Source organism: Thalassophryne amazonica, chromosome 13, assembly GCF_902500255.1.
Source record: "Thalassophryne amazonica chromosome 13, fThaAma1.1, whole genome shotgun sequence".
Taxonomy (NCBI): domain Eukaryota; kingdom Metazoa; phylum Chordata; class Actinopteri; order Batrachoidiformes; family Batrachoididae; genus Thalassophryne; species Thalassophryne amazonica.
The window spans coordinates 24,383,301-24,397,440 of NC_047115.1; the positions used below are offsets into that span (position 1 = coordinate 24,383,301).

A 14,140-nucleotide genomic window follows, 5' to 3' on the forward strand; every position below is an offset into this window, starting at 1 on the left:
GTACACATATTTTACAAATATGATATACGAGGGCTGTCCGTAAAGTATAGGTCCTTTTTATTTTTTTCAAAAACTATATGGATTTCATTCATATGTTTTTACGTCAGACATGCTTGAACCCTTGTGCGCATGCGTGAGTTTTTCCACGTCTGTCGGTGACGTCATTCGCCTGTGAGCACTCCTTGTGGGAGGAGTCGTCCAGCGCCTCGTCGGAATTCCTTTGTCTGAGAAGTTGCTGAGAGACTGGCGCTTTGTTTGATCAAACGTTTTTCTAAACCTGTGAGACACATCGAAGTGGACATGGTTCGAAAAATTAAGCTGGTTTTCAGTGAAAATTTTAACAGCTGATGAGAGATTTTGAGGTGATTCTGTCGCTTTAAGGACTTTTCACGGTGCGAGACGTCGCGCAGCGCTCTCAGGCGGCGTCATCAGCTTGTTTCAAGCTTAAAACCTCCACATTTCAGGCTCTATTGATCCAGGACGTCGTGAGAGAACAGAGACGTTTCAGAAGAAGTCGGTTTCAGCATTTTATCCAGATATTCCCCTGTTAAAGGAGATTTTTTTAATGAAAGACGTGCGGACGGGTCCACGCGTCGGAACGCAGCCGACGCGGTGCGGCGGCACAGGAAAAACACCTCCGTGTTGATAACCATTTGTTAAAATCCAGTTGGCTTTTGATGGCTTTCAGTGGAGTGAGTATATGAGAAATTGTTTATCAGCTGGAGATGTTCCAACTTGTCCTTAAGGCTTCCAACAGAGGTGTTTTTCCTGTGACGGAGCGTCGCGGCGGCTGCGAGCCGACGCTGCAATCCGCCCGCACGTCTTTCATTAAAAAAATCTCCTTTAACAGTGGAATATCCGGATAAAATGCTGAAACCGACTTCTTCTGAAACTTCTCTGTTCTCTCATGACGTCCTGGATCAATAGAGCCTGAAATGTGGAGGTTTTAAGCTTGAAACAGGCTGATGACGCTGCCTGAGAGCGCTGCGCGACGTCTCGCACCGTGAAAAGTCCTTAAAGCGACAGAATCACCTCAAAATCTCTCATCAGCTGTTAAAATTTTCACTGAAAACCAGCTTAATTTTTCGAACCATGTCCACTTCGATGTGTCTCACAGGTTTAGAAAAAATTTTGATCAAACAAAGCGCCAGTCTCTCAGCAACTTCTCAGACAAAGGAATTCCGACGAGGGGCTGGACGACTCCTCCCACAAGGAGTGCTCACAGGCGAATGACGTCACCGACAGGCGTGGAAAAACTCACGCATGCGCACGAGGGTTCAAGCATGTCTGACGTAAAAACATATGAATGAAATCCATATAGTTTTTGAAAAAAATAAAAAGGACCTATACTTTATGGACAGCCCTCGTATTTGTCAGAAGCTGGTCAGATCTGGCAGGCCCAAACGTATCGTGAGGGTCTGCTGGGAACGACTGGCGGAGCCCTCTGTCAGCGAGGTCTTGAACTCCCACCTCCAGGAGAGCTTCTCCCAGATCTCGGGGGAGGTTGGAGACATGGATTCCGAGTGGACCATGTTCTCCACCTCCACTGTCGAAGCGGCCGCTCGTAGCTGTGGTCGCAAGGTCTCTGGTGCCTGTTGCGGCGGCAATCCCCGAACCCGGTGGTGGACACCGGAAGTAAGGGATGCCGTCAAGCTGATGAAGGAGTCCTACTTATCTTTGTTGGTAGGTGGGACCCCAGAGGCAGCTGACAGGTACCGGCAGGCCAAACGTGCCGCAGCCCGTGCGGTCGCAGAGGCAAAAACTCGGGTCTGGGAGGAGTTCGGGGAGGCTATGGAGGAGGACTATCGGTCCGCCTCGAAGAGATTCTGGCAAACCGTCCGACGCCTCAGGAGGCGGAAGCAGCTCTCCACCCGCACTGTTTACCCGCACATTAGTGAAGGTTACAAATGATCTTCTTATGGCCTCGGACAGTGGACTCGTCTCTGTGCTTGTTCTGTTGGACCTCAGTGCTGCTTTTGATACTGTTGACCATAAAATTTTATTACAGAGATTAGAGCATGCCATAGGTATTAAAGGCACTGCGCTGCGGTGGTTTGAATCATATTTGTCTAATAGATTACAATTTGTTCATGTAAATGGGGAATCTTCTTCACAGACTAAAGTTAATTATGGAGTTCCACAAGGTTCTGTGCTAGGACCAATTTTATTCACTTTATACATGCTTCCCTTAGGCAGTATTATTAGACGGTATTGCTTAAATTTTCATTGTTACGCAGATGATACCCAGCTTTATCTATCCATGAAGCCAGAGGACACACACCAATTAGCTAAACTGCAGGATTGTCTTACAGACATAAAGACATGGATGACCTCTAATTTCCTGCTTTTAAACTCAGATAAAACTGAAGTTATTGTACTTGGCCCCACAAATCTTAGAAACATAGTGTCTAACCAGATCCTTACTGTGGATGGCATTACCCTGACCTCTAGTAATACTGTGAGAAATCTTGGAGTCATTTTTGATCAGGATATGTCATTCAAAGCGCATATTAAACAAATATGTAGGACTGCTTTTTTGCATTTATGCAATATCTCTAAAATCAGAAAGGTCTTGTCTCAGAGTGATGCTGAAAAACTAATTCATGCATTTATTTCCTCTAGGCTGGACTATTGTAATTCATTATTATCAGGTTGTCCTAAAAGTTCCCTAAAAAGCCTTCAGTTAATTCAAAATGCTGCAGCTAGAGTACTGACGGGGACTAGAAGGAGAGAGCATATCTCACCCATATTGGCCCCTCTTCATTGGCTTCCTGTTAATTCTAGAATAGAATTTAAAATTCTTCTTCTTACTTATAAGGTTTTGAATAATCAGGTCCCATCTTATCTTAGGGACCTCGTAGTACCATATCACCCCAATAGAGCACTTTGCTCTCAGACTGCAGGCTTACTTGTAGTTCCTAGGGTTTGTAAGAGTAGAATGGGAGGCAGAGCCTTCAGCTTTCAGGCTCATCTCCTGTGGAACCAGCTCCCAATTCAGATCAGGGAGACAGACACCCTCTCTACTTTTAAGATTAGGCTTAAAACTTTCCTTTTTGCTAAAGCTTGTAGTTAGGGCTGGATCAGGTGACCCTGAACCATCCCTTAGTTATGCTGCTATAGACGTAGACTGCTGGGGGGTTCCCATGATGCACTGTTTCTTTCTCTTTTTGCTCTGTATGCACCACTCTGCATTTAATCATTAGTGATCGATCTCTGCTCCCCTCCACAGCATGTCTTTTTCCTGGTTCTCTCCCTCAGCCCCAACCAGTCCCAGCAGAAGACTGCCCCTCCCTGAGCCTGGTTCTGCTGGAGGTTTCTTCCTGTTAAAAGGGAGTTTTTCCTTCCCACTGTAGCCAAGTGCTTGCTCACAGGGGGTCGTTTTGACCGTTGGGGTTTTACATAATTATTGTATGGCCTTGCCTTACAATATAAAGCGCCTTGGGGCAACTGTTTGTTGTGATTTGGCGCTATATAAAAAAAATTGATTGATTGATTGATTGATTATATATATATATATATATATATACGAGGGCTGTCAATAAAGTATAGGTCCTTTTTATTTTTTTCAAAAACTATATGGATTTCATTCATATGTTTTTACGTCAGAACCCTTGAACCCTCGTGCGCATGCGTGTGTTTTTCCACGCTTGTCGGTGACGTCATTCGCCTGTGAGCACTCCTTGTGGGAGGAGTCGTCCAGCCCCTCGTCGGAATTCCTTTGTCTGAGAAGTTGCTGAGAGACTGGCGCTTTGTTTGATCAAAATTTTTTCTAAACATGCTGAAATGCTGTAATGTTATGTGCTCCAGTCACCCAGAATTACCCTTTAATCCTTGTGACAGGTGGTTTTGGATAATAATAGCTGTCCAGTAATGACAGTCAAAGACATTTGCTTGAAACAAAGATTGCAATTTTAAGATGGCAACAAGGTAAGTAGATGGACGAATTAAGAAGAGGAGGCAGTAAAAGACAATTTTAATTGCAATCAAAATGTAAATATATGTGGTAACACTTTCCAAAAAGGGTACATTAATTAACATTAGTTAATACAATAGTAACCATTAAGTAACAGTGAATTAAGAGTTAAGTGTGTTTAGGAATCCTTCATTAATGGCATTCATGTTAACTAAGACTTAGACATTATTTAATCACTTATAAAGATGCTGATACTGGTAACACTTTACAATGAAGGTACATTAATAAATGCAGTATTCAGGATTAACTAACAGTAAATAATCATTTATTGTTTTCATGTTACCTAATGCATTAATTTACACATTATTCAATAATTAATAAAGATACTGAAGCTGTTAACACTTTACAATCAAGTGAAGTCTGGGAACATGTGCTGGTATTGCACTTCGCCACGTCAGCTTTACAATAAGGGTGCATTAATGTACATTAGTTACCGCAGTAATAAGCTTCAACTAGTGAATTAAGTGCTAACTGTGTTTAAGAATAATTTATTAATAGTGTCTGTGTTTACTAATTATGAATTTCTATGCAATTTATACATTATTTAATAATTTATAAAGATGCTGATGCTGGTAACACTTCATAATAAGAAGACATTAATTCACATTATAACCAACAACTAATAGTGAATTAAGTGTTAACTATGTTTAGCAATCATTTGTTGCTTTCATGTTAATGAAGGTATTAATTTATACATTATTTAATCATTTACATGCCCAGTATCGCCGATATTGATGGATACCAATACTTTTTCATATTTAAGCTTCATAGATCCAAAGGATCCAAAAGACCTAGGATAGAATTTCGCCAAACATTGTACATGACAACAAAATACTTTATTATCACAATCAACATTTTTGCTTAAAAAAAAATCACTCAACACAACTAACAAAATCTGCTCCGTGTTGTGTGACACAGCGCAGCACTGGTCTTACAGACAGAGAGTAGACATTGATGAATCTGTGTGCGCAGCAGTCAGTACGTGCGGGAGAGAAAAAAAGCTTGAGTATTGATCTTTTTACACGAGGATCGTTCAATATCAATACCAGCGTTGGTATCGATATTATCGATATTAGAATCAATCCACCCACCTCTAATTGCTGAGCCATGAGTAATCATAACTTTTACAGGTGGATTTTTTTTTTAGATATAGCACCTTTAAATGTCAAGCAAAAAACAAAACAAAAAAAAACATCAATTCTAGGCTTGAGTCCCCCGTGTGTCTTTTAGCAAACTACTGCTTAAATTTCATATCTTCCTGTGGGTGTGTCTACCAAACCTTGTGGAAAATCATATATGGATCTGTGACATATGATATGGGAGACCCAAACAAGCATTCCTAAATTTAACATGCAGAGTAGTTTCTACAAGCACACAAACAGAGTTTGCAGGAGTTTGTGGCTGTTTAATATAAAACTCCAAGCACATTTAACCATGAAAATTCAATGAGGAATTTGTCACAATGCGACCCCTTTAATTGTTTCAGATCACATTTTGTTTTTGCTCTCATCACATGTATCATAACACATTCCACATTTTTTTTTCGATGAAATTGTAGCTTTTGTTTTTTGAACCAGTTCATAAAACAATTTGAGGCCTGGGGCCTGTACTACGAAGCGGGGTTACTGGCTTATCAGGGTAACTTCGGGAGTAAGTTGATGATGTGTGGAGTAACTTCCCGGTTAACCCGTACTACGAAAGGTGGATAAGTTTTGATCAAGGTATGCTGCCATGGCAATTTATGCTGTGTGCCAAACCTGCTCCGAGCAGGTTATGTTCTCGGTTAGCTTGAGGTTTTCACTTAACCACTCCCTTTATAAGTACCGTCCATCCAACTTCAATCACTCCGAAGACAATGCCGGCCTACCTGGATGATCCATTTGATATTGGGGCACAAATTGTGAGGGGCTCTCCTCGCAGGGCGAGGGTTTTTAAAGACCGCCAGAATCCGCTGACATACCCGGACGATATTCTCTATGAAAGATATAGATTCTCAGCCGAGGGAATTCGTTATCTTTGTCAGCTGATCGGGCCAGAATTCTGTAACATCACCCATCGTACACTGTAAAAAAAGACTGTTGTTTTTACAGGACAACACTGGCAGCTGTGGTTACCAGGGAATTCCTGTAAAAAATACAGCAGTTAAATGTACAATAAAAGAGAGCTCTTGTTTGTAGATTTAACAGTTCTTTTAATGTGAGTCAGCCGTGGTTCATTCACTGTAAATCCATATACATATTATGTCTGTAATGTTATCTACTGTGCTGCTGTATGTTTTACAGGAATTCCCTGGTAACCACAGCTGCCAGCGTTTTCCTGTACAAACAAGTCATTTTTTACAGTGTAGCAATGCCCCGACGATCGAGCAGATAATGTGCCTTGTGCCTATTTTGCCAGTGGACAATTTATGTATTCCATCGGTGATGCTGAACATCTGAGCAAGAATACTGTATGTTGTATGATTCGCAAGGTAGTACTTGCTCTATCTAAACTGTTGGATGCATTTGTCGTTTTCCCTGGCCATTTATCCGCAATGCAAATCAAAGAAGGGTTTTATGCAATCGCGGGTAATTATTAATATCAAAATAGGTCTAATGCATGTCCATTAATTAGGCGAAGTGGGGCTTATCAAGCTATGAATATAAACCTACCGTTCTGAAAGATGTTTTTATATTTCATCTTCACCTGCTGCCAGGTGCGTTTGGCACTGCTATTGCATCTGAAATATTGACAGGATTAGGAATAGCAATCATACAGTCAAGGTAGCCTATTTAGGAAACATTAACTTAACCTAACATTTATTAGTAGGCCTATGGCCACTTCTGAATCGTGTTGCATCTGGGCGTAATTTAATGAAAGAAGGTAATTTTTTACACATATTAGACATTGCACAGGTTAATCATCTGTAACAGATTTGGGGAACAATTGAATTGTACGTACGCATTTACCCGATCAGCAATACGTTGCCAACAAGCCTGTCTTGCTTTATTGGCAGATGATGTGTTCGATTTCCCCCTTAACATTAATTTAAATTCCTCATAGCTCCGCATAATAATCGTGCATTCTTCTCTGGTAAAGTAAGGTGACCGCGCCTTCATTGAAAAATGGTTACATGTGCTGCAACCTGCCCCTTTTATGTGAACGTGCACAAACTCCAGTTAGGTTAACACAGGTTCAACAAATCAACATCTTACTCAGCATCGTAGTACCGATTAACACCACTTGAGGAAACCAGGTTTTGTCAACCCCGGTTTAAGAGGTTGACCCTAGGTTACATCTGAGTAAGTTAACCCCGCTTCGTAGTACAGGCCCCTGAAATGTTGTGATGTTATGATGATGACAGTGTGCGATAGTGCACAATGTCCCTGTTTAATGTCTGGAAGCCATATGGAGCATCTATTGATGTCATACCAGGGCACGTTTCCAACAAAGAGAGACAGTGAGAGAGAGACAGAGAGAGAAAGAGAGTGTGTAAGAGAGTGGATGTGCAACTGTAGCTACGCTGGCAGAGTATTAAAACGCATCATTTTTTACAACCTGAGTCATAATAAAATGGTGTTATCAATCAAGCCTCTGATTGCTCTGCGATAAGCGTTTTATTTATTTATTTAATTTGTTAGAAGAAATCAATGAAAGTGAACAGGACATCTGCCACTGCAGTTACACAAATCCACAGTGTACTCAAAATAACAACAAAATAACACTGGCAACCAACTTTTTAATCATCAATTCATTACTGGTACAACATTTGAGGAAATAAAAGTATATTCAGCTAGTTCTTTGTTTTTTTCTAATATACCAGTTAATATCAACTCTCAGTCAATAAAGTTACCTCCAATCATTTTTTTTTTATTATTGTTGATGGAGCCACAGACTGTATACAGTTCAGTCCAAAAGTATTTGACCCCTTGGTATTTCATGTATTTTAATTTGTTTATGCCATTTCAAATACAAAAAAAAATACAAAACAATGAAAAAAATATATAAAATTATCATCCTTAAACTCAAACTCAAAGCAAATCTCTACAACTTGCTATAAATTCATTAAAAATAGAGGAGGATTTTCTTTCACCAAAACATCAAATCTAGGCTTGCATCTCAGATGTACTTTCTGGCAAATTATAGTTGAGCTTTCAGATCTTCTTTTTAAGAAAATCCTCCTCTATACCACTTCATCATGAAGCTGTATAACTGAAGATGCAAAATGCAACACATGCACTGTGCACAATTTCTTCAATCACAGCCACAGATGCCGGTAACTATCTAGTCTGTACAGATTTACCATAGAGTGCCATACTGTTTGTATTTCTTCATAACTGATGTAACTGTCTGAAGAAAACTGCCAATACAAATGATTATTTGCAGGTATTATACCAAAGTGGCCCATTAATTATACACCTCATCATCTTGGCTTTTATGTTTTTAATTAATTTATATCAAGGTGTAGAGATTTGCTTTGAGCTTGAGTTTAAGGATAATAATTTTAGAAATTTTTATTTTTTGGCATAAACGTATTAAAATGTGTGAAACACCAAGGGGCCAAATACTTTTGGACTGAACTGTATGTACAGGACAAACCTTCTGTGACATCACCCATAGGTTTTCCTAAGAGCAGTACTGAAACTCAAATGGTGCAGTTCCAAATGTCGCCATCTTTGGCAGTGCCTTACTTCACCTAACTCCCAGTCAACTCATAAATAAGAGGTGGAGTGTGAACAAGACTGGTGTGACCTGAGTGGGTGACTGAAACCCAAACACTCCCCATCTCACAATTACAGAACCAGCTAATTTAAGCTAGAGCTAACAGGCTAACCTTGGTTCAAGTATTTAATACATCATTTTGTGGACTGGGCAGTGATTAGGTGAAGGTATTAAAACCTATGGCTGCCATATTGCCTTCATAACTCTGTACAAGCAATGGATGTTATGTCACCAAACTACCTGCTAATGTGTGCCAACAATGCTAACAGTGCAAGCATATATATTGGACTATTGTAATTCATTATTATCAGGTTGTCCTAAAAGTTCCCTAAAAAGCCTTCAGTTAATTCAAAATGCTGCAGCTAGAGTACTGACGGGGACTAGAAGGAGAGAGCATATCTCACCCATATTGGCCTCTCTTCATTGGCTTCCTGTTAATTCTAGAATAGAATTTAAAATTCTTCTTCTTACTTATAAGGTTTTGAATAATCAGGTCCCATCTTATCTTAGGGACCTCGTAGTACCATATCACCCCAATAGAGCGCTTCGCTCTCAGACTGCAGGCTTACTTGTAGTTCCTAGGGTTTGTAAGAGTAGAATGGGAGGCAGAGCCTTCAGCTTTCAGGCTCCTCTCCTGTGGAACCAGCTCCCAATTCAGATCAGGGAGACAGACACCCTCTCTACTTTTAAGATTAGGCTTAAAACTTTCCTTTTTGCTAAAGCTTATAGTTAGGGCTGGATCAGGTGACCCTGAACCATCCCTTAGTTATGCTGCTATAGACGTAGACTGCTGGGGGGTTCCCATGATGCACTGTTTCTTTCTCTTTTTGCTCTGTATGCACCACTCTGCATTTAATCATTAGTGATCGATCTCTGCTCCCCTCCACAGCATGTCTTTTTCCTGGTTCTCTCCCTCAGCCCCAACCAGTCCCAGCAGAAGACTGCCCCTCCCTGAGCCTGGTTCTGCTGGAGGTTTCTTCCTGTTAAAAGGGAGTTTTTCCTTCCCACTGTAGCCAAGTGCTTGCTCACAGGGGGTCGTTTTGACCGTTGGGGTTTTACATAATTATTGTATGGCCTTGCCTTACAATATAAAGCGCCTTGGGGCAACTGTTTGTTGTGATTTGGCGCTATATAAAAAAAAATTGATTGATTGATTGATATAAATTCAATAATATTGCAATTAAAATCAGTAAAAATGCTGGAGCACCAACTTCTTTGGTGGTCTATTCGTACAATTACCCAGACGTCAAGCTATGTTATCTCATGTATTTGTAACAAAATGCTCAGAAAGGACAGTCGACTTGATTGGTTCGACTCCACAGCAGCTAGCAGTTACTGCAAGCTAGTGAAAATAGTAAACTAAAAAAATGTGTCATGAAAATGCGACTCATTTCATGATGGTGTCAGGACTTGTGGATGCATGGCACAGATTTTGGGAGGGCACAAAATGCAGACTCAAGGACAATGTGTTGGAAGTAAAAAATAATCTTTATCCTTTGAACAGGCAGGGGTACGGCACACAGGAAGGCAGGCAGTGAAGCAGAGGTACAGATAAGCGCTTGGCAAAAACATGGTCGAGAGACAGACTGGGATTAAAGGCACGGAGAGTTACAGTAGTACAGGGCTGAGGCAAAAACAAGGTCTGGTAAACAAGACAAGGCCTAAACACAATGAGGCAAAAACAAGACAAAAGCAAAAGGCAGAGACGTGGATACAAGGATCGCAATGAACTGGCAGGGGAGTGGAGAAAGTGAAGGGCTTAAATACACAGGTGATGTAATTACAGTAACAAGGTGCACATGTGGAAGAATGGTCTAGAAGGGAGGCGTGGTGAGGTGAATCCAGTATGAGGGAAGAGATGCAAGAGAGAGAGGGAGTGATCAAGGCAGACAGACAAAGATGAAGGTGCAAGAGTGTAGGTGAACACACAGGGGAAACAGAGACAAAGAGGAGACAGTCAGGTGCAAGAGTATACATGAAAGACATACAAACGGTGACCATAATCAGTGACTATAAAGGTAACAAACTAAACACATGGCTGAAGTCTACAAGATAATAAATAAAACAGAGTAACCTATAGATAAACAACATAATTGCATAACAGAAAACAAAACCCAAGACAACCCTATAATGTGTAGCACAAAACAGGAATGAAACAACTAAAGACTACATAATAAGAAGCAGACAATAAAACCAGAAACAAATGCATAACACAATGGAAAAAAACAATAATTGGACAGAAACTACAACTGAATAAACCACATGACTAAAATATGAAAAACATAAAATACAAAATGAAAAGAAAACAAAACCAGAGACTACAGAATATTGAACAGAAAATAAATGATGAACTCAGAACAAAACTAATGACTAGAATGCCAAACTGTGGAAAGGAGAAATACGAGAAGTGACGCCACCCTGGAGCTGAAACCTGACAGATGGGGCATGATAGAAAGCGTGGGCTGGATTAGAAATAGTAAAATAAAATAAAACATGTGTAATGAAAATGCAACTCATTTTGTTACAGGGGCAAGAAAAAAGCGTGAGACTGGGCTGGGAATAGTTTGGCAAAAGGACCTCAGTGCAGAGAACCACAAACATGGAGGGAAAAGCAGGTTTGTTGTCCACAAAAATGATTAGATCAAATTAGCTGGCAAGTGGCCTGGTCTCTAACAAGCAATAATCAGGCACAGTCTGTCCAGTGGGTTAACAGTCTTTCTAATGGAGGCAGCAGAGGGTTATCCAAAAACAGGGAGAAGGTCAGTAACAGAGAGTTCTCATGCCAAGCTATCAATCCAAAACAGCAAGAAATAACATGGAACACGGGACTGCAGCAAAGGTCTATAAAAGGAAATCAAAAACACTGGAAAAGCACTGGAAACAATAACGGGAGAGAGCAGGATGAACCTATACAATCTGGCAATGAGGGAACACTCTAACAGCATTAAATAGGCAACCAAACAAATGCAAAAGTGTGGATATGTGAAACCTAAAAGCCAAAAACAGGAAGTAAAGCCACACAAAACAAGCATGAATGAAATGTCAATATAAAAATGCCACACAATATTTACCACGGGAGAGATTTAATGGGGGGGGGGGGGGGGGGCAGTAATAGCTGACAGAGAATAATGCTAGAGACAGAAAAACGCAGCGCTCACACCTAAACACCAATGTGTGACCCATGATGTGGGACCCTGACTCTGCCAAAATGCTGTCACTCAAAGTGACCACGCCCCTATTTTTTCATATCTTTATGGCTTACAATATGTTAAACTGAGGAGTTAAACTAATTTAGGAAAACTATTTATAGATACAAAATTGTTTCTGTTTTGTTTGTTTGTTTGTTTGTTTGTTTGTTTAATTGGCTGTAGACATATTTATTTCTGCTCTAAAGTTAGATATTTTAACATGATTGTCAAACACAATTAACTCTTAATTACATGATGTAATGACTATAGCAAATTAGTATTTAGTTTCCCAGGATGCCTTAGAATGCAGGAAAAAGGCTATAGATTTTTTTTATTTTCGGGGGAGCATGCCCCCAGACCATGCCATAATGCTCCCCCTGCCACACACACACACACACACACACACACACACACACACACACACACACACACACACACACACACACACACACACACACACACACACACACACACACACACACACACACACACACAACTATACATCCGCCCCTGCCACTCGTGGAAAAAAAATTATACCACCAGAGATTTATGTTGGTATTTATCATAAAATGGAAGGAAACATGAATAACTATACTATGAAATTTTAATGTTCACAAAAACACAATGTGAGTACATTGAAAAACTTACATACAGGTGCTCCTTTGATACCCATGTATGTGTTTTTCAGCAGTTTATGAGAAAATATCTCTTATATGAAACAATTGTCAAAGGTGAGCTCACTGGCTTGATCACTAACAGTGTTTCATTATGACTAAGGTTGTAAAAAAAATGTGAACTTGCTCTTTAACAGAAGAAAGAAGTGTGATTCGTTTCCTCGGCTCAGTGCGCATTTTACGCACGGAGCAGCTAGCACCAGGGTGAGGCTGGAGGCATTTTTACGCACGAGCTGAAGCTGAGCGGGAAACACTGTCAACAAATTGTCCGACTTGGAACAAACACTTAAACACGGCAACAGGTGACATCTGTTATCTCACAAAAAAAAACAAAAAAAAAAACCCTGCGATGAAATGAAAGTGCATGCGCGTGGGCCTGACTGAGTCAGCGGGTCTTACCTGACGATAACATACATGACCAGTACGTTTCCGATGAGTCCCACCACGCACACGATGGAGTAGAGCGCCGTGATCACAATCGCGATGATAACCGGGTTGGCGTCGTCCTCCAGGCTGCCGCGCTCCGTCTCGCACCGCGTGTCCGCCACGCTCGCGCTGGCGTTGCCGGCGGTGAAGTTGTGGCAGTAGGTGATGTTGTTGTTGTTGTAAAACTGGCTCCGGTAATCCGCCGCCGAGGTGTTTCCCGCGCTGTCCATGGTGATCGGTGCGTGCGTGGACTCGGTGCCTCTGGTGCCCCGCCGGGTGCGCGTGTGCCGCTGGTGATGCTGTGAGATGCGCCGCGTTTCAAGCGAGATCCGCGATGTGCGCGAGACGGAGTTCACTGACCGCGTCCGGGAAGCGACTACGCGCCTCCTTCTTCCTCTGGTACCTTCAGATTGATTTATTTATTCATTTAGTGTTCTGCGTGCATCGGTTTTCTTCATTCATTTATCTGTGACCTCACTTTCTCCTCCAAACTATTCCATCATTTATCTCGTATTTAACTGAATTTATTCTTTCCTCCCTCCTTTATGCAAGCTTTCATTTGTGCTTCCTTCCAGTCTTCATGCACATTTTCATTTTAGTTATTCTTTCATTCATTCCTTCCCACTGTCGCCAAGTGCTTGCTCACAGGGGGTCGTTTTGACCGTTGGGGTTTTTCCGTAATTATTGTATGGCTTTTGCCTTACAATATAAAGCGCCTTGGGGCAACTGTTGTGATTTGGCGCTATATAAATAAAATTGATTTGATTTTGATTTCATTTCATTTCATTTCCTGTCACTTATCTGTTTTCACGTATTGTATGTACAGTGCATCCAGAAACTAACAGCACTTCACTTTTTACACATTTTATAATTGCCTTATTCCAAAATGGAGTAAATAAATTTTTCCCTCAAAATTTTACTCACAACACCCCATAATGACAAAATGCTAAACGTTTTTTTTGTTTGATTTATTATTTATTTATTTATTTATTTGTGCAAATTTATTGAAAATAAAAAAAACTAAGAAATCACATGTACATAAGTATTCACAGCTTTTGCTCAATACTTTGGTGATGCCCCTTTGGCAGCAATTACAGCCTCAAGTCTTCTTGAATATGATGCCACAAACTTGGTGCACCAATTTGTGGACAGTTTTGCCAATTCCTACTTACAGCACC

The 14,140-nt window shown here is 40.8% G+C and overlaps 1 protein-coding gene across 1 annotated transcript in view; it reads right to left on the bottom strand.

Moving 5' to 3' along the window:
- Nucleotides 1–13,302, bottom strand: part of oprm1 (opioid receptor, mu 1) — a 68,731-nt gene extending 55,429 nt beyond the window's left edge. The window contains exon 1 of the mRNA XM_034185211.1: nt 12,936–13,302. Within this exon, the coding sequence (XP_034041102.1) occupies nt 12,936–13,192 (257 nt within the window). The 5' untranslated portion in view covers nt 13,193–13,302. The remainder of the gene's footprint in view (nt 1–12,935) is intronic.
- Between the last annotated feature and the right edge of the window lie 838 nt (nt 13,303–14,140).